At 45.1% G+C, this 23,539-nt stretch overlaps 3 protein-coding genes across 4 annotated transcripts; 2 read left to right on the forward strand and 1 right to left on the reverse strand.

Moving 5' to 3' along the window:
* The first annotated feature begins 291 nt into the window (after positions 1-291).
* Positions 292-6,324, forward strand: LOC149308068 (endoplasmic reticulum chaperone BiP). The gene is made up of 9 exons (XM_089535016.1): positions 292-390; positions 1,724-1,883; positions 2,285-2,516; positions 2,906-3,043; positions 3,430-3,542; positions 3,638-4,028; positions 4,341-4,578; positions 4,779-4,946; positions 5,168-6,324. The coding sequence occupies exons 2-9, from the start codon at positions 1,768-1,770 to the stop codon at positions 5,725-5,727; spliced, it is 1,956 nt and encodes a 651-aa protein (XP_089391142.1). The 5' UTR covers positions 292-390; positions 1,724-1,767; the 3' UTR covers positions 5,728-6,324.
* Positions 6,325-7,762: 1,438 nt separating this feature from the next.
* On the reverse strand, positions 7,763-14,955 carry RABEPK (Rab9 effector protein with kelch motifs). 2 transcript variants are annotated; one of them, XM_089535018.1, is made up of 7 exons: positions 14,757-14,954; positions 12,727-12,887; positions 11,763-11,915; positions 11,052-11,213; positions 10,300-10,449; positions 9,831-9,980; positions 7,763-8,922 (listed from the first exon to the last, which is right to left on the reverse strand). In XM_089535018.1, exons 1-7 carry the CDS (start codon positions 14,819-14,821, stop codon positions 8,669-8,671), a joined length of 1,095 nt encoding a protein of 364 aa, XP_089391144.1. In that variant the 5' UTR covers positions 14,822-14,954; the 3' UTR covers positions 7,763-8,668. The 2 variants fall into 2 exon arrangements, with proteins under 2 accessions (XP_089391144.1, XP_089391145.1); XM_089535019.1 differs by lacking the exon at positions 11,763-11,915 and having other exon boundaries at positions 14,757-14,955.
* A 1,186-nt stretch (positions 14,956-16,141) lies between these two features.
* Positions 16,142-22,973, forward strand: LOC149308070 (serine/threonine-protein phosphatase 6 catalytic subunit). The gene is made up of 7 exons (XM_089535020.1): positions 16,142-16,455; positions 19,211-19,306; positions 19,849-19,914; positions 20,164-20,305; positions 20,558-20,637; positions 21,171-21,380; positions 21,912-22,973. Exons 1-7 carry the CDS (start codon positions 16,381-16,383, stop codon positions 22,158-22,160), a joined length of 918 nt encoding a protein of 305 aa, XP_089391146.1. The 5' UTR covers positions 16,142-16,380; the 3' UTR covers positions 22,161-22,973.
* The last annotated feature ends 566 nt before the right edge of the window (positions 22,974-23,539 follow it).

Below are 23,539 nucleotides of genomic sequence, written 5' to 3' on the forward strand. Positions count from 1 at the left end.
GAGCGGCATGACGTCACAGCGCAGCCAATAGGCTTCCTCCGCTTGTCCCGCAACGCGGCCTCGGATTGGTCCGCGACGCCGGTAGGGCGGGCCAATCAGGGTCGCGGAAGGGCGGAGGAGAGGAAAGGAACGCGCGGGGGCTGGGCTTGACGTCACCGCTGCGGTGGACCAATCAGCGCCGGCCAGCTTGGAGGGAAAGGACCAATGGGGAAGCTCCAGCGAAGAAAAACGGGCCAATGGCGTGCCTCCACGCGAGGCTGCGGGGTGGTATATATAAGAGCGGAGGAGCGCTGGGGCCCAGAGTGACTCGAGCGTTGAAATAGAGAAGATCAGGCTTTGTGTCGCGATAGAAGCGGCGATAGTGCGGAGGGTCATCGCGTGTCGATAGAGGTGAGAGGGCGGCTTATGGGGTTTCTTGGCAAGGTTTGTCCGGAGGAGGTTTGCCATTGCCTTCCCCTGAGGCTGGGAGAGTGGAACTGGCCCAAGGGCTCCCATTGGGGTTGCATGGCCAAGGGGGGACTCGAACCCAGGTCCCCAGAGCCTTAGCTGACCCTCTCCTGGGGTTTCCTTGGCAAGGTCCGTCCGGAGGAGGCTCGCCATTGCCTTCCCTGGGGCTGAGTGTGGCTCACCCTATTATGCCTCTGTACTGCTGCTTTTGACACATAGAAACGCTCCTAGAGAAGCTGCTTCAAAGAACGGTTGCTGAATGCCTCCCAGCCAAAGGCAGTGGTCCCCAAACTGCCCTTGAAGAGATCGTAGACTACAGCTCCCAGAAGCCTCAGCCATTGTTGGCCAATAGCCTGGGATTCTGGGAGCTGAAGTCCACAATCTCTTAAAGGGCCAGAGTTCAGGGACCACTATGGATACCAAATCTCTGGATGCTCAAGTCCCATTAAATACAGTGGCTTCGTAGAATGGTGCCCTATACGTAAATTGGAAAGTTCAAGCTTTGCTTTTAGGATTCTTGTTGCCCCGTTATTTTCAAGCCATGGAGGGTTGAACCCGTGGATCCAGACACTGAGGATTTGGAGGACTTGGCTGTATGTGTGCCTTTTCCAAGTCACCAAGGAACTGCCAAGGGGCAGCTTTGCCATTGGTTTCCTCTGAAACAGATCCTGCGCTGTCTGGTATCCCTTGGCAGGCCCCCATCTAAGTGCTAATCTGCTTAGACCAGCTGGACTCTGGTGTCTTGGAGGTGTTTGGGCTCTTCTCTGGCCATGGAGCAATCGTTTTTTGGCTTTCCCTATGGAGATATGGACTCTTAAAGAACATAGGTTCAAATAAGATGTTACATGTTTGTAAGCAATCGTCGTAATAGGATGGCAGAAGATCCAGGGACTGGGGTGTCTGGTCCTTCAGATGCTGGGCTGCAACTGTCATCAGTCTCAGATGACACACCTGGGGATGATGGGAGTTGTAGTCCAGCAAGAACTGGAGGGATACTCACCCCTCATCAGTTTGTGGGGATGGAACACCAGCAGGCCTCCGCTTCAGAGGATCTCTTAGTTATTTCTTATGAAGGGATGGAAAATGGAGGGCTGATGTACTCCATTTCCTTTGAGTCATATGAAGACTTCTGTTTTGAGGAAACTTGGTTTTCCTGTCGTCGTTTTCAGAAGCCAGAGTTTCTGATCAGAGAAAAGATGATTTATAGAACTGTCACTATTCTGGTGGTGAAGGTTAGCCTAGAATTAGGACTGACGCTCTGCTTTCCTTCCTACAGAGTTCTTTTCAGCCGCTGTGGAAAAGGCACATCACCGGAAGAACATGAAGTACATGCTTGTTTGCCTGCTGCTTGTCGGCAGCGCGTTTGCTGACGATGATGACAAAAAGGAAGATGTGGGGACCGTGGTTGGCATTGACCTGGGAACCACATACTCTTGGTAAGTGAAAGGGAACCTGTTTGATCAGATGCTTAGTTCCTAACTTCCTGCATTCAGCCCTTTACAAATGGATGTGCTAGAGGCAAAAGGTAAATAAGATGTGGTGCTGTGTCCTGAATTAAATAGTGCTAAACCATTGTGTCACACTGGAATTAAGACTGCTTTTTATGTAGGAGCAACAATACAAAATGTGCTCCTGTGTGAACTGCTGAATGATCTTGCTCCACTGCAGCCTTTAAAAACTGCATTGATCAGAAACATTAATGTCAGTCCAATTGGACCACACAGACCATGAGATGCCACTTGCAACAGTTCTTCATAGGGCTAGATTGCCAGCTGGATGAGGCTGCTGCACCTAGCTTGCTGCCATTATGCTGATAGTTCATGTCCTTTCTCCTCAGTGTTGGTGTCTTCAAGAACGGCCGCGTGGAGATTATTGCCAATGACCAGGGCAACAGGATTACTCCCTCTTATGTGGCCTTCACCCCAGAAGGAGAGAGACTCATAGGTGATGCAGCAAAGAACCAGCTGACTTCAAATCCTGAAAACACCGTGTTCGATGCCAAGCGTCTCATTGGCAGAACCTGGAATGATCCTTCTGTGCAGCAGGATATCAAATACCTGCCTTTCAAGGTAAGACGTTTTATTCACTTCATCATCCTCATAACATGTAAAGTGTATGACATACTTTCAGTTCATGCTTTCAACTTTATTAAAGCTGCTCAGCTGGGAACTGGATTAGTTGACTTGAATTCATGACCAAATAGGGCTCAGTAAACCATAAGTTACATGGCAGTTCTGGAGATTTTGGTGTATAACATTTAAACATTGTTGTCAGTGGCAGTCTGACTTGCTAAACAGTGTACTTTTCCATCCTTGCTACCAATTTTATTTTTTCTCTTACTGTCTCCACACTAACAGCCTTCCTTATCTTGCCACTGCTGTCTTTGCCTCAGCTGGAAGTATAACTAGATACAATCTGGGTTTATTACAATATTTAACTTCTTTCCTTCTCTTAACAGGTAATTGAAAAGAAGGCTAAGCCCCATATTCAGGTTGATATTGGAGGAGGAACAACAAAGACTTTTGCCCCAGAAGAAATTTCAGCCATGGTTCTGACTAAGATGAAGGAGACTGCAGAGGCCTATTTGGGAAAGAAGGTAAGACAAAAGACACAGGCATTAAGGGAATCTTCTTTTCTGCAGTGAGTCAAACCATTACTCTTGTTTAGTCCACTTATTCCAGTGGTCAGCCTCAAGGCTTTGATAAATGCCTTTCTTGGTCCTAACTTTATAAACTGGATTAGATCTTTGATCACATCCTTGTAAAATATGCTCATCTAAGAAACTGTGGTCTAAGAAGCTGAAGTACTTAATTTTATATGGGAAGTATTTTCTTGCTTTACCAAGAGATACAGTACAAAGAAAATATCAATTTTGGGAGAAATTTCTTCATTGACAAGAGCTACCCAAAAAAACTTGCCCCCAGAAGATGGGGGCTTCACCTTTGCTTAAATAACCAAGCTTATTTTACTCTTCTCTTCAAGGTCACTCATGCTGTTGTCACTGTGCCAGCCTACTTCAATGATGCCCAGCGTCAGGCCACAAAGGATGCTGGCACTATTGCTGGACTGAATGTCATGAGAATCATCAATGAGCCGTAAGTTTGCTTGATGGTGGTCACCAGTCTCTTTGGTGCATTGAGGAGGGAGTTAATGGAGTTCAGGGTCCTAATACTTGCTTCTTCTCCCTCAGAACTGCTGCTGCTATTGCTTATGGATTGGACAAGAGGGAGGGCGAGAAGAACATCCTTGTCTTTGACTTGGGTGGTGGAACCTTTGATGTTTCCCTTCTCACCATTGACAATGGTGTCTTCGAAGTGGTGGCTACTAACGGTGACACTCACCTTGGTGGTGAAGATTTTGACCAGCGTGTCATGGAGCACTTCATTAAACTGTACAAGAAGAAAACTGGGAAGGATGTTCGAAAGGACAACAGGGCAGTGCAGAAGCTCCGTCGAGAAGTGGAGAAAGCAAAGAGAGCCCTCTCCTCTCAGCACCAGGCTAGAATTGAGATTGAGTCCTTCTTTGAAGGAGAAGACTTCTCTGAGACCTTGACAAGGGCCAAGTTTGAGGAACTGAATATGGTAGGTATTGAATTTAGAGCTGTGTCCTGTGAGAAAGGTCACACATTTTAAAAGATAAACTAGACTTAAATGAGAAAAAAACATTAAGGTTATAGAAATGTCAAATGTAGCACAAGTCTAGATTATAGTGACCATAACTGAGAAACAGCAAGCGTTTGGATTCTTTGAGGCAGTTTCCATAAAAGATAGTATGAGTGGCATAAAGTTCAGTGGGAGATCCATCTTTGTCGTCTCAAGGCATTGTTCTGCAACAGTTTATAGCCTCGGGGGAAATAGTAGCATACATCAACTTCATTTACATTTTCCTTCTAGGATCTCTTCCGTTCTACCATGAAACCTGTCCAGAAAGTCCTAGAGGATGCTGACCTGAAGAAGTCTGACATTGATGAAATTGTGCTCGTTGGTGGCTCTACCCGAATCCCCAAGATACAGCAACTTGTAAAGGAGTTTTTCAATGGCAAGGAACCTTCTCGGGGCATCAATCCAGATGAAGCTGTAGCCTATGGTGCTGCTGTCCAAGCTGGTGTGCTCTCTGGGGATCAGGATACTGGTACGTTGGCTGCATCTGTTGCTGGGTAGCGCTAAAATAGAGATTATAGCTTGATGAAGTGAGAAGTGGATGACTTTCATTAGGTCTGATGTTTTTGGACTATAACTCACATACTTTATAGGGTGGCAGCAAATGTACCTGTTTTTGGAGAGGAGGTGTTAACACTGATTATTGACACTTTATTCCCTCTTATTCTCTAGGTGATCTGGTGCTGCTTGATGTGTGTCCTCTGACCCTGGGCATTGAGACAGTTGGCGGAGTTATGACCAAGCTTATCCCAAGAAACACAGTTGTGCCCACGAAGAAGTCGCAGATCTTTTCCACAGCTTCTGATAACCAGCCCACTGTGACAATCAAAGTCTGTGAAGGTAAGCCATGCCTGCCTCATTGGGCTTCAAATACTTTGAAAGTATCTCTCTGTGGCTTTTGTATTGGACATGACAGGAATGATAAACCCAAATTTTGCAAACTGCTTCTGCCCTTTTTGTTGAATACATTGATAGGCATCAACTTGGAATCACTGCAATCGAGTGGCTTGCCCACCAACATGAGTTATAGGTGCTAAATTGTGTCCTTTTGTTTTCTGTAGGAGAACGTCCGCTCACAAAGGATAACCATCTGCTGGGCACTTTTGACCTGACTGGCATCCCTCCAGCTCCCAGGGGCGTCCCCCAGATAGAGGTCACCTTTGAAATAGATGTGAACGGCATCCTCCGCGTCACTGCGGAGGACAAGGGCACGGGCAACAAAAACAAGATCACCATCACCAATGACCAAAACCGCCTGACCCCAGAAGAAATCGAGAGGATGGTGAACGACGCGGAGAAATTTGCCGAGGAAGACAAAAAGCTGAAGGAGCGGATCGATGCCAGGAACGAGCTGGAAAGCTATGCCTACTCCTTGAAAAACCAGATTGGGGACAAGGAGAAGTTGGGTGGCAAGCTGTCCTCTGAAGACAAGGAGACCATTGAGAAGGCCGTGGAGGAGAAGATCGAATGGCTTGAGAGCCACCAGGATGCCGACATCGAAGACTTCAAATCGCAAAAGAAGGAGCTGGAAGAGGTGGTGCAGCCCATTGTGGGCAAGTTGTACGGCAGCGCAGGGCCTCCTCCGGGTGAGGAAGAGGCAGGAGAGAAGGATGAGTTATAGGCCCTTTGGTTTCCTGAATTTGGAAAACTGTAAATACTGGACTTGGAACTTTTTGTTTAAACTTATTGAACTCTAGATCTGGAATGCGATCAGAATCTTCACTTGAGTGGAGTTGGAAATGCTAGCCCAAAGTGGCTGTTTACTGCTTTTCGTTAGCAGTTGATATAAATGTTGAGGGGAGGGATGGGGGGGTTGGTTATCAGCAAATGGAGGGACATAGAAGTGTTCATTTTCATTCTATTTAACAAGCTGGGTCATGTGCATTCTGTGGAGAACTTTTCTACCCTCCAAGTGACAACAATAAATTTGTTACTTACACTGGATCTCTGCCTAATTAATGCTTAGTAACACTTGTTTGTAAGGGGGCTTTGTTACCTATGTGGGTAGTCTGTGCTCTTTAACTAAGGTTAGTAGGTGCTTTTGTCTGCCACTTTAGGGGTGCTTTGGAGTTGAACTCCCAGACTTCTTCACAGTGGGCTGTATTTGTCCAAGTCAGTGGTAGTATTCAAACTCTCGACTCTTGGGACCCCCTTTACATCTATGTGAGAATGATGTGCCCCCCACTCAACTAGTATATGAATAAAAATATTTTGTTTATTTAGCGTGTATATTTTCATTTGCACATTGGGGGGTATATTCATGTCACATTCCAATCAGAACAGTTTTATTTAACTCAACATGTGTAAATTGTGCACATAGCTTTTTTTTTTAGGGAGAGACCAGGGCTTTCAAGCCTCACCCATCCACTCCCACTGGCTCCCAGTTGACCATTTGAGAACCACTGGTCTAGGTCTAATGGGAATAGAAGCCTTAGGCTTCCCAAGTCCTCATCCTTCATTACTGGAAGCTGCTTAGAAGTTGGCACCTGATTGAGGAATGCTTTTCCAGATGAAGTGGCTACTTTGTGATAGGAGAGAATCTTTAAAATAGGCAACTCTGGCCAATAGTTCCCAAAGGATATTTGGATATCCTTAAGTCAGATGAGCAAGATCCATTCCTAATCTCTGAAGTTGGCTTTACTGCTTTGCATCTACATAGTTCCAAGTGAACTGACCCCTTCCACACAAGGCTTTTCTCAAGCCATAGGAGGGGAAGATGCAGAATCTAAATGGCTCATGAACTCTTAGAGTACTAATTTTGTTCTTAGAAAATTCAATTTGCACAAAACAAACTTTAGAAGTGCAGATAGGGACAAATAGGACTTACTCTGGAGAGTTAAGTAATGTAATTAAAAAGACACTTAAGGGAATGGGGAGATCTGTGGCCCTATGGATGCTCCTGGACTAACTCCTGAGGGCTGTACTGGCATGACCTGATGGGAGTTGCGAGCAAAGGTTCACAGGGCACATATTTCCCAGCAGCTAATGGCTGGTGGAAGGACTTCCCTGCCACTAATGTTCTGTATTAATAGATGGAAAAAAGCTGTCCAGGAAAGTTCACCCAATTGTAAGGACAATAGGAGCCTAGTACCTGAAGGATCATGTTCTGTCCTTGGTTTTGGCCAGGAATTAACTGACAAACTAAAAACATTGGGCTCCTATTGCCTCAAGTCAAGATGGCCAAGTTGTACCCCAAAGGTCTAAGTCCCTTACCTTCTATTTCTAGATTTCTTGATTTCTTTAAGAGAAAAGAAGTCCAGAAATTCAGAATTTTAGTGGAGGCAGTAAAGAATCCTCCCCAAAGATGGAAGTTCCTGTCCTTCGTGTACAGTGTTTCCTTACCATACAATACACAACTATACGCAGATACACAATTACAGTACTCCGATATTTTCTTATTCTGTTCCCCTTCGGCATTTGCTATGCACAGCATCGAATCCCAATCCACCGGGGGGGAAATACCAAACTGCTTTTCAGAAAACTGGCCCACTGTTGATTTATTTATATGTCTGGTGAAGTGGATTGAGTGCTGTCTAGCCCACCAAAATGGTGAAGAAGATTGGTTTTTGGAAAACAACTTCAAAAATACATTTATCTCTTGTGGAAGAAATACAGTGCATCCCTTTTTTACGCTGGGGATCCATTCCAGACCCCCCCCCATGTTAAAAAATAACTGCGTATGCTCGAGCCCCATTGAAAGTAATGGGGCTCCTGCATGTGGCAGCGCAGTGGCACACATGCGCCACAGGCACGTGCCCCATTAATCTAAATGGGACATGCCTCCCCTTGTGCCCCACGTGGCTTTCAACATATGCAGAAAGCCGCGTATAGTGCATCTGCGTATGACGTGTGTGCACTGTATATGTTTCCTTGGCTGAGTAACTGGCTGATAGCTATCCTCCCAAGGTGAAAAATCCTGTCTGATGGGGGTAGAAATGCTTATCAGATGCCCTAAAGTGCACTGACTGCATTCAAATGGTAATGAGTAAGTAAAATTAACAGCATGATAAAGCAACCATTTTGTTTCACCACAAATACAAGCCACTTTTTAATTTTTGGTGACCACATTTAGCTTCAAAACATTTGATACATTACCATCCAAAACCTTTTTTCATGAGTGGCTTGAAATAGTGGCCCCTTTGCTTCCCAATGTACACAGACTTTGTTTCTTGCACAAAATCATTCCAAAAACAACAGTGTATAAAACTACCTTCAGGCTACGTATATAAGGTGTATCTGAAGCATAAATGTGCATTTAGATTTGGGTCCCATCTCCAATATAATTTATGTGCATATATGCAAACACAGATATTCCGAAATGCAAAAATAAATAAGTACCCCAAATCCAAAACATCTCTGGTCCTGAGCATTTTGGATTAGGGAGGCTCAACCTGCACTACAATCTGAAACTGAACAAAGCAGAAATACGCACAAATGTTTACACTTTGTAGCACTTGCAATACAAAATGCAGATTGACGGTGCGAAGTTTGGATGGGGGAGGCGAGCAGTTTGAGTTTACATTGTCCTGAATGGCACTGCTTAAATGAAACCATTTTTTAAATCATTCAAGTACGCTGACAACACAGTCCTTGTAAATCTCCCCTTTGATATCCATTCCCCCAAATATTAAGCACAAATAGGTCAGGCAGTCCTCATGCCGTTGTGAACCTTTGGCTGCTTCCTTCCCTCCAGCCTCACCTCTATCGGCTCCTTTGCTGGCAGGAGATGCTTCCCATGGGATGATGCACATCGAATGGTCCAGGCGTCCAGGGGGCAAAGCAGTCTTGAACTCCAGCTGTGTCCAGTGGCCCTTTTCTGAAGGGTTGAAATGGACAGAAAAGGGTCTCCATATACAGAGGAATTGGGAAGACCAGAGTGAATTAACAAGAATAGTCAGCCATGCTAGAATGGGGGGGGGGGGCGCTCTCTTTTCCTTCTAGTGACTCCTAAAAGAAGTGGATCTGATAGTTTCAGATTCACTGGGGACTTGAATTTGGATCTGCCAAGTCCCAGTGTGACACACTTCACTGCAACATCACCCTGACTTTCCAACTTTCTTGATGGAGAGAGATCTTGTAGCCTCTTTGGGACTAACCAAAAGAAAAAAGTTAGCAGCATGAGCTTTCATAGACTTAAGTCTTCTTCCCCAGATACATTTGGTGGAGTGGAATAGACATAGGTCTACAAAACCTCATGCTGCCAAATTCTTTTTTCAGTCTCAAAGGAGCTACAAGATCTAGCTACAGACTAACACAGCTATATCTTTGAGTCCTCCAACTTCCTTGAGATATGACGCTGTTCTGTTATTGGATGTTGTGCGTGTGTGTGTTGTGCGCCTTTGTTGTTTCCAACTTACAGCAACCCTAAGACAAATATGGGTTTTGGGTTGTTGTTTTTTTTGCAAGATTTGCTCAGAGGAGGTTTGCCATTGCCTTCCCCTGAGGCTAAGAGAGTATGACTTGCCCTAGGCACCCAGTGGGTGTTCATGGCCAAGCGGAGAATCAAACTGATCTCCAGAGTCACTCAAACCATTAAGCCTCAATTATTATATTTATTTACATCTGGCTTGTAACTCCAGTTCCAATCCAAAACTTAAGCACTACACCACACTGTCACCCCATTTGTCATCCCATGACTGCATCCCACAGATGCAAAGGAGGGATAAAATTACTAACCCATGGAAAGCTGAAGTTACAGTCCCACCACTTTTAGGAAAAACTCACCGATACGATATTTGTACATTGTGTCTAGTGCTCCCGTTGGGTCCATTCCACCAAAGATGTACAGATGGCCCCGAAAAGCCACGGCTGAGTGGGCCGCCCGTCCTCCAGGAACAGATCCAGTGGCCGGCAAGGTCTCCCATTTCAGGTCAGCTGCAAGTGGACAAATGGGTCATCATCATACCCCACCTGGCATAAAACTGAAGGAGGCAAAAGCTTGAAATGCACATCTCAGGCAATGTGCACTTTTGCAGAACATCTGGGAGCTGGAAATTGTTAACAATCTAGTACAACTATTCACTTGCACTCCACTAATACTCACTCCAACTACACATTCACACACACTACATAGAGACGGACACAGATTTTCAGGACATTATCTGGAATGCTCCTAGTCTTTAAGATTTTAGAGCTGCTCTTTTTAAAGAAAGGTTTCAGAAAAAGGTTAAAGTTAAAAAAAAATAGCACTTACTTATATCAATGGCAAACAGGTCATTGTAAAAGGTATCGCCAGCCAAGCCGCCATGTATGAAGAGTCTGTTCTCGACGGCCACCACAGCATGGCCGTGCCGCGGTGATGGAGGTTGTCCATGAACCTCCGGTTGTAGCCATGTCAGTGTGGCTAGACAAGATGAGAAACATTAGGATGACGAGGTATGTTCGGATGAGAAACAAAATCTCCAAAAAACCCAGTCCTCATCATCTCCAGTTTTAATAGGTTTTAATGCAGGCCCAGCATTTTGTAACAGTGTCATGCCTAGTGACTTCACCAGAATGATGATTCCACTTTAACTGCCATGGCTACATCCTTTCCAATCCTGGGGTCTGTAGTTTGGTGAGGCAGAAGAGCTCTTTCACTGAGAATTCAAAATGTCGCTCCCTAAACTACAAATCTTAGGATTCCATAGGATGCAGCTTTGGAAGTTAAAGTGGAATCATTGTACTATAACTGTGTTGTGTGAAAGGACCCCTGGACTTGCCCTCTTTGTCCAGCAGCTGTCCCTAGGCTCAGGCTTCAGCCATGCAATCTCAGGGCCTGGAACACTAACTGTTAATCCTGGTTGAAGGCAGCTCCCTGTGCTTGATTGGTTATTGGAACTAGGGCTGATGGGAGATGCAGTCCAAAAACATCTGGCGAGCCCCCACATTCCCCACTCCTTTAACCTACAAAGATTAAGCATACTCTCACTTTATCACACCAAAATGTCAAACTCAGGTGTTTACCTGAGTCAAATATATGAAGCTGCTGATCTTGAACAGGGTCCACCCCTTTATCGCCTCCTCCGAAGACATATAACCGGTCCCCAATGGCTGCTGTGGAAGTATGATATGTGCGAGGGGACGGAGGAGTACCAGTTACTTCAGGCTTCTCCCACGTTTCGGATTCTAAAACGGAAAGCAAAAATAATCCAATAATGCGGATTGGCCCAATGTCAACCAGTATGTTTTATGGCTCAGTAGAAGACTTGAGCCTAGATCTCCCAAATCCCAGTCGAATGCTCTATCGCATGGATGGGTACATGCTAAAACTCAAGAGTGTCTTGCCATTTTATACCCTTCTTTGTGCCAAAAAAAAAAAGCCACCTCCAAGACTCCAGGGGTGTAATTGGCCTCCATGTATAGAAGGAATAGCTTCTATACATAGGGGAAGAAATGGCCAGCAGCATCCAGTTGGATGCTTTACAAAGCAATATTAACCTTTTGTTTTCTGGTTAAACATGTTTTTTTGAGCGAGTCAAGGAGCATGAAAATGGGGAAAGCTGTTGCTCTGCAGGAGAGAGTAATATTCTATACCACCTGGCATTTATATTAACAGTTATACATACTCCATTAACAGTTACTGGTATGTATTTGCACCTGAATACTACCCTGAAGGTCAAGACGCCTGGGTAAAATTATTACCTAAAGAAGTAAAAAGCAAGGAACAATGCTTACGTAGGTTCAAAACCTGCACGCAATTCCTGTTCCCAGTTTCACTGGCTCCTCCATATACCCAGAGCCTGGTGGGTTGACTTGTGGGAATGAAGGCGGCATGTTCGTATCGGGGCAAAAGGCCTGGCCACTTAGGGGTCATCCAGCTGTGAGAGTCTGTGATGCATAAAAACAAGGCAATGAGGAAAAGCATCATGTGCTTTGTGCGTCATGTGCAAAACCAACCTCTGCTAAAAAGCCATGATTTGTAAACCAGCGACAAACCATAAACTGAAATGGTAGACATTTGAAATTGTAACAAATGTCTGGGTTGTTTAAACTATGGCTTGTTGTAACATTTGAATCTGCCCTATGGCTTTTCCTCAGCTTACATGGACCCTGACAAAGGGAACAGAAGAACCAGAGCAGAATGAAGCAGAGCAAAAGTGAGAAAAATAAATGTTAGTTTGGTCATATGCTGGGCAAATCGTGGCTTAAGCAAGAGACCATGGTTCATTGTGACATGCAGGTGCACCCAACTATCAATGGGGTTTATTCTGCAGTGAGTGTGTTTAGCTTTTATAACTAGGAGAAAAGTATCTTCCCCTTAATGAAGCAAATCCAAAATTCCTCTCACTTTGCATAATTTGTTTTACAATGTATATCTAGCTTGCAATCGTAACACCCCATATTTTGTTGTTGCTGTTGGGTGCCTTCAAGTCATTTCCGACTCATGGCAACCCTATCATAGGGTTTTCTGGGAATCGAACCCTAGTGTCCAGAGTCATAGTTCAAAACCAAACCCACTATGCCATGCTTGGCTCTCTTAACACCACATTTGCTTAGGGAAAATCTGCCCCGAAATATATCTGGTTCATTGCCAAGTATGAATGCACTGGATGCACTTCTTGATCTCCTTCTTTTAGTCCACAGGAAGCAGAAGGAACCCTTTTTTAGATGTGTGCGCTTTCTGCACCCTAATCCTTACCCAGACTGATGATATGAGAGTCAGAGAAACTGCCATTTGGGTTGGCTCCTCCAACAACAACGACGTTTCCTTTCTGGCTGCTTGGCTCCAGAGAAGGCAGGTAAAAAGACACATGGCCCACACGGGCGCAAGGACTCTCCCCAAAAGGAACAAAGGAGTACCTGAAACACAGAAATAAGCAGAAAAACATGGAATCTCAGGAAGTTTTACATCTCATACAGTGTGAACAAAAGAGAATACATTTCTTGTGTTGCTGCCTGCATTCGCAGTTGGCCTTCCACATTTGCGGCTTTAACTTTTGCAGCTTTGGTTAGCTGTGGTTTTGATTAGTATGTTCTCTCTAGGAATCTCTAGGGCCTCCAGCGCAACTCTGCCAGAAGGTGACCATAGAGTTGTGCTGGAGAACCTAGATGTTCCTAGAGAAAACACTTCTCTATGCATTTCTCAGTCCTCAAGTGGATGTCGAAAAACTGTCCAAAGGAGGGCGACTAAAATGGTGAAAAGGTCTGGAAACCATGAAGCCCTATGAGGAAAGACTCAGGGAGCTGGGGATGTTTAGCCTGGAGAAGAGAAGGTTAAGAGGTGATATGATACACCTGTTTAAATACATGAAGGGATGTCATACTGAGGAGGGAGCAAACTTGTTTTCTGCTGCTCCAGAGACTAGGACCCAGAGCAATGAGTGCAAGTACAGGAAAAGAGATTGCACCTCAACATTAGGAGGAACTTCCTGACAGTCAGGGCTGTCGACAGTGGAACAAATTCCCTTGGAGTGTAGTGGAGTCTCCTTATTTGAGGCTGGATAGCCATCTGTCGGGGATGCTTTGACTGAGAGTTCCTGCATGTCAGGGGGGTTGAACTGGATGGCCCTTGGGGTCTCTTCCAACTCTATGATCCTAAGCATGATTCTATGATTGCCTTCTGACCATAGAGTTGCACTTGAGGATCTGGAGATGTATTTTCCATATTCACAGGGATCCCTTGCCTCTAACTCCAGTAAATGTGGAGGGACCACTGTACTTTGCACTAAGTGACACCGAGTACAATGGGCCAGATTTCAGAGACACACCAAACTGTGATACTTTTCTTTGGACAACAGAAATGCACAATATGCTTGTTGCAAGCACAAAATGTAGGCCTCTGGCTAACATCTCCATTTCCCCCCCTCCTGTTTTTGCATTTTTATAACAGCTTTGCCTGATTAATAATAATAATAATAATTTTTACCCACCTCTCCTCACGCGCGAGGCAGGTTACAACATAATTAAAAACACAATCGTTATATAAAACACACATGATGAAGAAGCCAGTGGAGCTTCGAAAGCTTGCCACAAGTCTATGGTGCATTTCGGTTGGCCGATAAAGGTATGGATCTTTAGGGCTCTGTGGCCATGTTCTAGAAGAGTTTGTTCTTGACATTTCACCAGCATCTGTAGCTGCTGGCATCTTCAGAGAATGCTGGCATGGAAGTGAGTGGGATAGATAGATAGATAGATAGATAGATAGATAGATAGATAGATAGTATGACCCTGGGTTGGGAGGAGTGATTTCCATGTGTGTGGTTCTGTTGTCGAAGGGCAAGGCCTCCGGGGTGGAAGGAGATGCAAAGAGGATCTGTGTCTGTTTAATTATAGATTTGCTGGGGAAAGGTATCCCTATTTCATAGAACCATAGAATCGGAGAGTTGGAAGAGACCACAAGGGCCATCCAGTCCAACCCCATTCTGCCATGCAGGAACTCCCAATTTGGTGGATTATTATGTTGTTATTGCAAAGTCTTTCTCTCGTCCTCTTATGGGGAACTGACATGCAAGGTGCCTCTACTCCAGTCTGCAGGAAGTAAAAATGTGTTTATGTGTGTGTTAACTGGGGGAGGGGGGGAGAGAAAGCCTCAGCATTGCAATGCCTGCTTCCCTTGCACCCCCATCATCATCATCATCATCGCCCTCCATTCTGCACGCCTCCTTGCCCCCATTTCCCCAGCCACATGCCATTCCCACGTGCACCACAACCCCAGCTTTGGACACGCACCAGCTCGACCTTTCCGGGTGGTTTCCAGGTTTCAGCTCCCGCAGAGACCTGCAATCCGGCCCCATTGGTGCAGATTGAGGAAGGGGAAGGGGCGGGGCCTAGAGCAGTCGCCCCGCCCACTTTCCCGGGCCCGTTGCTAGGAGACTAGTAGCTCCGCCCCCCTTAGGCAGGCTGCTCATTCCCAGCTCACTGCAAAGGTTTCAACCTCTCCTTCCTTTTGATCACATTATTATTACTATTATTATTTCTTACCCATGAATTGAGGCAGGGAACAACAACAATCAACAAACAAACAATATCAGTTAAAATACACATCAGTCTAAAAGGACGAATAACATATGTACAGATAGATGTATAGGCACACACACACATATATACACACATGCTTCTCTTCACAGGATCTTGTATATGTGTGTGTGTGTGTATATATATATATATATATATATAAAACTGAATATATAGTTAACCATAGAGTTGTACTGGAGGACCTAGATGTTTCTAGAGAGAACATATTAATCAAATCCGTAAATAATACACACACACACACATATATATATATGGCAGCATGAGCTTTTGAAGACTTAAGTCTACTTCCCCAGAAACATTTGGTTATGTATGTTTATATATATGTAATATGCATATATGTGTGCATGTATATGTAAGCGTAAAGGTATTCTCCTTTAACATACATTTAAATATATATTTAAATATAATTAAATAGTAATGAAATATTTAAATATACCTTTATATATGTGTGTCTCTCTATATATATTTATATGAAGATATATTTAAATATTTAATTATATTTAAATATATTTAAATCTATGTGAAAGGAGAATACCTTTACGTACACACACACACATTTATATACACACATATGCACCCATTTATGTATAGCCTGCTTTCCCTCCCAAAACTGGGGCTCAAAGCGGCTCCCAATTCGAAACAATGGAAGGAAAGGTGGCCTCGTGGTTCTGAGTGCTGGGACTAGGTCTCTGGAGACAGCCATGGAAACCCATTGGAGGACCTTGGGCAAGGAAGGAGTCACACTCTCTCAGCCTCCTCAGGGTAAGGAAGGCAAGGGCAAAGCCTCCTCTGGACCAAATCTTGCCAAGAAAAACCCGGGAGAGGTTTGCCTTTGGGTCGCCATGAGAAGCCAGAAACAACAAGAACAAAAAAAGACCCAACTAAAACCATGGAGAGGGTTTTTAATTCCCCCCAAAAAACTACAACTCCCAGAATGCAACGGGGCAGGAAGTCCTCTCTTTCCGGCGGAGAGAGGAAACCGGAAGCGGATTTTTTTTTAAAAAAAGCCAGAGAGTAAGGCTAAGGAAGACGTTTCGTGTCGAATCTAAAAGAGGAAGGAAAGGAGAAGGAGCCATTTTGTCGCTCTTTTGTTTTTGTTTTTCCTGAGGAGGAAAAAAAGTAGGCCGCAAAGTCTGCGCATGCGCAGAGGCCGCTGAATCCCAAGGGAGGCCTTTCCAGCTTGGAATAACCCCAAACCGGAAGTGCTAGGCCTCACTTCCGGTCCTGCTGCCTTTCCTTCCCCCTGGGCTCCCCCTGCTATTCCTTCCTCCTCGGCTTCTGCTGCTTCTTCTTCTTCCTTCCCGCTCTCTCTCCCAAAATGGCGCCCCTGGACTTGGATAAGTACGTGGAGATCGCGCGGCTCTGCAAATACCTGCCTGAGAACGACCTCAAAGTAAGGAAACCGGGGAAGGAGGAGGCTGAGGAGACTGGGCTGGGGTCCCCCTTCGGCGGCTGGGCGCCTCTCTTTGGCTGCTTCCTTAAACGAGGCATTTGGAAATCATCATGGCAATAACAATAATGTTGCCCTTTTGAGACTCATTGAAAGGAAGAAGCCGGCAGCCATGAGCTTTCCTCATCATCATCATCATCATCATCATCGCATAAAGGGATCTTGTGGCCCCTTTGAAACTCACTGGAAGGAAGAGGTTGGCAGCAGGGGCTTCCCTAGGCTTCAGTCTGCTTGAATAATAAGTCCATCTGAGGAAGTAGATTGAAGCCCATCAAAGTCCAGGGTGCTAACTCTTGAGATCCAAGGCCTCTCTGTAGGCTGGTTCTGCAGACTAACTGGCCATGTCTCTGGATCCTCCAAAGTGGCCCTTATGGGTGGCACCTTGGCCATTTGCATCTGAGGAAGTCAACTCAAGCCTAGGAAGGTCTGCTGTGGCCATGCTGCCTCCCTCTTTCCTATTATAGGCAAAGGCTTTGTGGCCAAAGCACAGCAGCCTCACTTTGATCATCTTGGCATTGGGGGATATTTGCCGCCTTCTGAGCAGCTCTTCTAATGTCCAATTGAAATCTACTCTCCTGTCAGTCAAAGCCATTACGCCTGGTCCCACCCTCTGGGCAGCAGAAAGTAAACTGCCCCTTCTCTCTGGGCAGCAGCCCTTGAGGCATTTAAAGAGAGCGAGAGCAGAGGAAAGGGCAGAGTCTTGTCCTTCCCAGGAGACTCAGGCAAAAGCAAACTGCTGCGGTCTTTCCTGGCTTGTTTGTCCTTCTGCGTTTCCGCCATCTTGGCTGCGCAGTGTCCCTGTTTCCATCTGCGCAGCGTTAGGGCTATGTCACAACAACCCTGCCAGGCGGGTCGGCCTCGGAGGCAGTGACCGGCCCAAGACTTCCTAGTGAGAACATTAAATGTGAACCTCTGAAATCAATGCAGACACTGTAACCACGACATTTTTCCTCAGTTGCTTTCTGGAGACTTTTGTTGCTTTTCTCTTGAACATTAAGCTGCTTTTATTACGATATGTATTTACATCCTGTTTCTGTTCCAAAGAGTAATGCACATAGTTTCCCTTTCACGATAACTCTGAAGTGAGTTAGCATGATAGTGGGATCATCCCCTGAGCTTTGCAGCCGAAGGGTGATTTGAACCCAGGCCTTACTTGCCCTGGCAGAGGACCCTTCAGGGCTGAGTAGCAACTGGAACCTGGATCTCCCCAGTCCTGTTTCAATGGTCTAACCACAGAGACGTTGCATACAGTCCCCTTCCCCTCCTCAGCAACCAATGAGGATGCCTTCTTTCCCTTTGAGCGGGAGTTTGCTTGGCAGGTTGCAAGAGAAATTGTCTCTAGGAAACAGGCTTGCAGTTTAATACACTGTGTTCTGGGTCTGCTTCCTTAGCTCCTTGCAGATTGGAGTCTTTCCACGATCCCTTTGTGTGAGGATATTGAAAGACACATGCGCTGTCTTTTTCCCCAAGCTCCCACAACAACTAAATGTACCTTTTATAGGCACCATGTATATTCAGAAAACGGTATGCTAGTATAACAACGGTTGGCATTCTGCTCGGGACGTAACGTATTTGTAAATGGCCTTACATGTACACGACATTGAATTGAGTAGTTTTGCAACATCCGTATTCAACCTAGGGCTGCTGTGATGTTACAGCACAGGCATCTGTTCCATAGTGGTAGCCAGTGGAATGACTGATGCTTCACAACGCAATGTGCAGTTGGCAACTGTGCATTGGGGTGCTCCACATTGTGCATCTGGACACTGGCAACAGGGTGCTGGGACACAACATGTGCAATCGATACACATCACAAGCTCTAGGCGCACGTTGAAGCACTCTTGATAATACCTGGATGTGCATCTGCACAATTCACTGAACGGGTTTCATTGCATTTCTGCAACATAGATAAGGATTTGTAAAGTTGGAAAACATAGACTGTGATGAAGGGTCTTGACCAGCATTGCATCTCTGAAAGAGGGTTTTGTGGAAATGGTGGACTGCAAAAGACAAATACATTGGTCCAGGAGCAAGTCAAGCTTGAACTCTCCCTAGAAACTGATATGTCTAAATCAAGACTGTCATATTCTGGATATATCATGGGAAGACAGATAGAAGGCAGTAGGGAAAAGAAAGCAGACCAAGGAAGCCACAGCCCTGAGTTTGCAAGATCTGAGCAGGGATATCGATAACAGAGTAATTTGGAGGTCTCCCATTCATAGGGTTCTCATAAAGTCAGAGTTGCCTTGATGACAGTTAGCAGCAAGAGTGAAAACACTGTAAGATTAAACTATCTGGAGAGTCAAAATGTCTTTATGCTGAAAAGTAAGCACTAACAATAAGGAGGACATGCCATACATGTTTGCCAACCCTGAAAAGGACTCTGATAGTCATCTCTTGTGCCTCAATTGGTGTAGGCCCCTAAAAGTCTTCTGAGATTATCTTTTGGTCCATATAGATATATATATGGGAGGGAGTGATCCTATAGGTAAGTTTTTTTAGGGGTTGTAAACAACGCTTTGATTTGGGATTGGAAATGGACTGGCAGCTGGTATGGCTCCACATCTGCTGGCATAATGTGGTTAAATCAACCAGTCCTAGCCTGAAACGTTCCTGTTAGAGCCTTCTTGGCTCATGGTTGTGTTGTTTGATGTGCGGAGAACTTTTGTGCTGACCAGAAATCTATTCCTCTTTCTAGCGCTTGTGTGACTACGTGTGTGACCTGCTTCTGGAAGAATCTAATGTGCAGCCTGTTTCTACACCAGTTACAGTCTGTGGCGACATACATGGACAGGTGAGATTTCGCATCCATGCACCATTCCTTTACAGTGTCCCTTCCAGCACAAGAGAGGAAGGGCTAAGGCTTGCAAGCATGTCCCGCATTGTGCCAGTTTTAATCTAGGGAGAAAAGGAACAAGAACTGGATGCAAGGGAGGGCAACCTGTGGATATTTCTAGATATTTTGGACTGCAGAACCATTGGTTGTGGCTTCTGAGTGTTGAAAGCCCCAAACGTCTGGAGATTCAGAGGTTTCTCTTTGATGCCTTAGGCTTTAGAAAGAAACCGGTGTTCCTGTTCACATGTATTAATGCTAATAACACCAAGCGTTCTAAGAAATGTAATTACATTTGTGGGACTGAGCATTAACTGCCTGCACCTTATTCTGTTGAGTTTGTGATTATTCAATCAAAAACCATTCAACCCTACTGTATATTTTGTTAACAAAAAGATCAACTTTATACCTGTATGGAGTTCATAGTAATTCAGTAAAAACATAGTCTACAAACGGTAAAGACCTACCTAGCTAAAAATCTCCTGCTGCTTTTTGTCTTTCAGTTTTATGATTTATGTGAATTATTCAGAACAGGAGGCCAAGTCCCTGACACAAACTACATATTTATGGTATGTATAAATGGTGTTAAAAAAAAATACATACATCCCCCCCCCCCCCCGGGTAAAGCAGGGAGCTGTTCATATTGTACTGGCCCCTGTTCTCTTGCTCCATGCATCTTGCCTCTTTGCTTTTAACTTTTAGTCCAATGAGGGCTAATGGAAAATAAAATAAAACAATTAGGTCCTGTCAACAATAGTTGGACTTTTTTCTGCTGTACTTACTGTGCAATATCCACTTAAATGTTGTTTTAATTGCAGGGTGATTTTGTAGACAGAGGCTATTACAGCCTAGAGACGTTTACTTACCTTCTTGCCCTGAAAGCAAAATGGCCCGATCGCATCACTCTCCTGCGTGGAAATCATGAAAGCAGGCAGATAACACAAGTGTATGGATTTTATGGTAAGTTTTCCATCTCCTGAAAAGACAATTCTTAGTTATGCTCAGCATAAAAACTGCGATGAATTGATTTTGTTTCCCCAGAAGTTCTTGGTTTTTTTAAATATCAGATTATAGATAAGGGGTTTTATCACAACTAAAAGAAAAATGAGCATTGTATTGGAATATATAACAACATCCCAGGGCCACGTGCTCCATGTACCTGACAGAAAAGCTGTCACAAAACATTTTTCATCTTCTTTTTCTCTGTAATAGATGAATGCCAAACGAAATACGGCAATGCTAATGCCTGGAGATACTGCACCAAAGTGTTTGACATGCTCACAGTAGCAGCGGTAAGAGGCTGTTAGTTTTATTACGCGCTTTCGGGTTGTTTCTAACTTAATAGCAACTCTAAGGCAAACCTATCATAGGGTTTTCTTGGCCTGATTTGTTCAGAGGGGCATTGTCTTCCTCATGAGACTGAAAGAGTATGACTTAGCCAAGGCCATCTCATGGGTTTCCATGGCTGAGTGGGGATTTGAACTCTGGTCTCTCAGAGTCCTGTTCCAACAGTCAAACTGCTACACAGGCTCTCTATGTTTGTAGTGTATCTTTTGACAATTGAAACAGAGGAACATTGAATGTAGTCAGCTCTTCCTTCTGAAACCAGCCCCAAAGGGATTCCTAGGCCTCCAGATCTGGTTTTAGGGCCGCACAGTTGACCGGAGCAGAGAGGCAACTAACCTCCTTCCAGTTGCACTGGATTTTATTGTTCTCCTAGCAGAAGTCCATTGTTGGACACTGTCTTCTCAAACCATATATTTCCTCAAGTGTCTCCTGGGTTTTATAGGGCTAATAACATCCTATCCCTCTGTTTGTTCTCAAGTTAATAGACGAGCAGATCCTGTGTGTGCATGGAGGCCTATCCCCAGACATCAAAACGCTAGATCAGATCCGAACCATTGAGCGTAACCAAGAGATTCCGCACAAAGGAGCCTTCTGTGACCTTGTCTGGTCGGACCCAGAAGACGTCGACACGTGGGCCATTAGTCCTCGAGGGGCAGGCTGGCTCTTTGGAGCCAAAGTCACCAATGAGGTAACGGAATAAAAGCGGAGCGCCAGCTTATAAAAGGGTCAGTTTATCAGTTATTTGCTGGGCAGCAGTTCTGACCTAAACTCGAAATATTGCTGGAGAAAGCATGGCAGGTATGCAGTCATTCGCAAATATGTCAGATGCATATATTGTTTTAGTCAAGGCAACTTGTCAGCACTTACAACAGCTGAATCCTGTTTTGCTTGTTCAGGGGTGGAAATATGAGATCTATGGGAATGTTTTCTTGCTCTCAAGACAATATAGGGCAAAACCTTTCCCTCCATCTTATTCCTGACCTGATGCCTTAATAATATTCGGTGGCCAGTGTATATCTGTTTGCCGTTACTTTATTGAAACTCATATTTAGAAGTCTTTGTACACAGTGATTCAAAGGATAGCATTTTATCCAGTTGCGCATGGAAAATGCTTCTCCTGTGGGATTATGTTGGTCTCATGAATGAATCTGTGAACGGCAGATTGCTTTTCTTCTGGGCTATAACTGTTGTCTTTCCTTCCCGCTTTAAATCCCACCAGTTTGTGCACATCAACAACCTGAAGCTCATTTGCCGGGCGCACCAGCTGGTGCACGAAGGCTACAAGTTCATGTTCGACGAGAAGCTGGTGACGGTGTGGTCCGCCCCGAACTACTGCTACCGCTGCGGAAATATCGCCTCCATCATGGTCTTCAAAGACGTAAATACGAGGGAACCCAAACTCTTCCGCGCCGTCCCCGACTCGGAGCGCGTGATCCCGCCACGGACGACCACACCGTACTTCCTCTGAGACATTGGCCCTGTGGTTGTTTCCCCCCTTCTCCTCCGTGACATACTTTTTATGGAGCACTTTGCTGCTGAAATGCTGCCTCTTGCCTTTTTTAATGTTTAAATTATCGAAATGTGTTGTATGTCGTCTGTAGCGGCGCGTCTCTTCATCTCCCTCCGCACAAACACACACGCCTCTCGTCGCACGCCTTTCCTATCAGAGTGCTTTCGACATGTCCCTTAAAGCACTTAACCTTGCTGTTTTATAGTGCTTATGGTTTGCTTTTTCCGCCTCCCCCGGGAGGGAAAAACTAAACCCTGGATTTCCCCTTCGAATGAAATAAAAACGGAGCAAGACACCAGAACTAGCCTGAGCTCCTTCTTTCATCCAGACATTTGTCGTCGGGGAAGCGCTCTCTTTCTTTGTTTCGGATAACGTTTTGAGATATTTCAGCAGCAAAGTTGTATTTCGCGTGCGCAGCGGGGCTTTTCCCAGGTCCCTTTCGTCCGCACGCGTCCGAGGTGTAAAAGCAAATTGCCCCGCTTTGTATTTTGTTTTAATCTGGTCTGAATAAGTGGTTTCAAAGTGGTTTCAAAGCTTGCCTCCCTGATTTAGGGCTTGGGTTTCTTTGAGGATTTGTTTTTATTTTTTAGGATCCCGAGGAAAACGCTGAAGCTTGCTGCAGGTATTTGGATTTGTACATTAAAATAATTGTTCTGATTGGTTGTTTTTCTCCTCCTTCTTCTTCTCAGATACCTTGTATTTTTTAATAAAGCCGTATCTCGAACTCTGCCTCCAGGTTCAAACCTTCGAAATAAAAGCCTACGTTGTTGACGCGAATGGCCTGGCCTTTCATTTTCAAGCCTTAAAGATGGATTTCGGATTGAACGTTTATTATTCCCTTTGGGTTCTGTTTCTAGATGATGCAGCGATGGAAGCACCGAAGGCTTATGAAGCGTTACGTTTTCTGCTGAGGGAGGTCTGAAAGACACTGTGGAGATCGTCCAGTTTGAGAGCGCTTTAACTGCCTGGGCTCAATGCTAGGGGATCCTGGGAAATGTAGTTTTGTGTGAGACGTCGCCTGCAGCCACACGGCAGAACTAATCCAGTTTGGCACCACTTGCCACGGCTCAAAGCTATGGGATGACGCTGAGAACTACAGCTTTGTGAGACATTAGCTGCAACTGCCATGGCTGAAGGTGTGAGGGAATGCTGGGAACTGTAGTTTGCCTTCGCTTCCCACCCACGTGACCCTCAGCCCCGCCCCTCTCAACCGCCGCAGGCGGTTGAGAGGGGTGGGGCTGAGAGTCACGTGGGTGGGAAGCGAAGGCACCAATCAAATCGAAGAAAAAACCCCGAGGCGAAGCTCCTCCCCTTTTCCCCCAGCTCTCTTTCCCCCT

Source organism: Sceloporus occidentalis, unplaced genomic scaffold (genome assembly GCF_023333645.1).
Source record: "Sceloporus occidentalis isolate IW3139 unplaced genomic scaffold, rSceOcc1.0.p SCAF_8, whole genome shotgun sequence".
Classification (NCBI taxonomy): domain Eukaryota; kingdom Metazoa; phylum Chordata; class Lepidosauria; order Squamata; family Phrynosomatidae; genus Sceloporus; species Sceloporus occidentalis.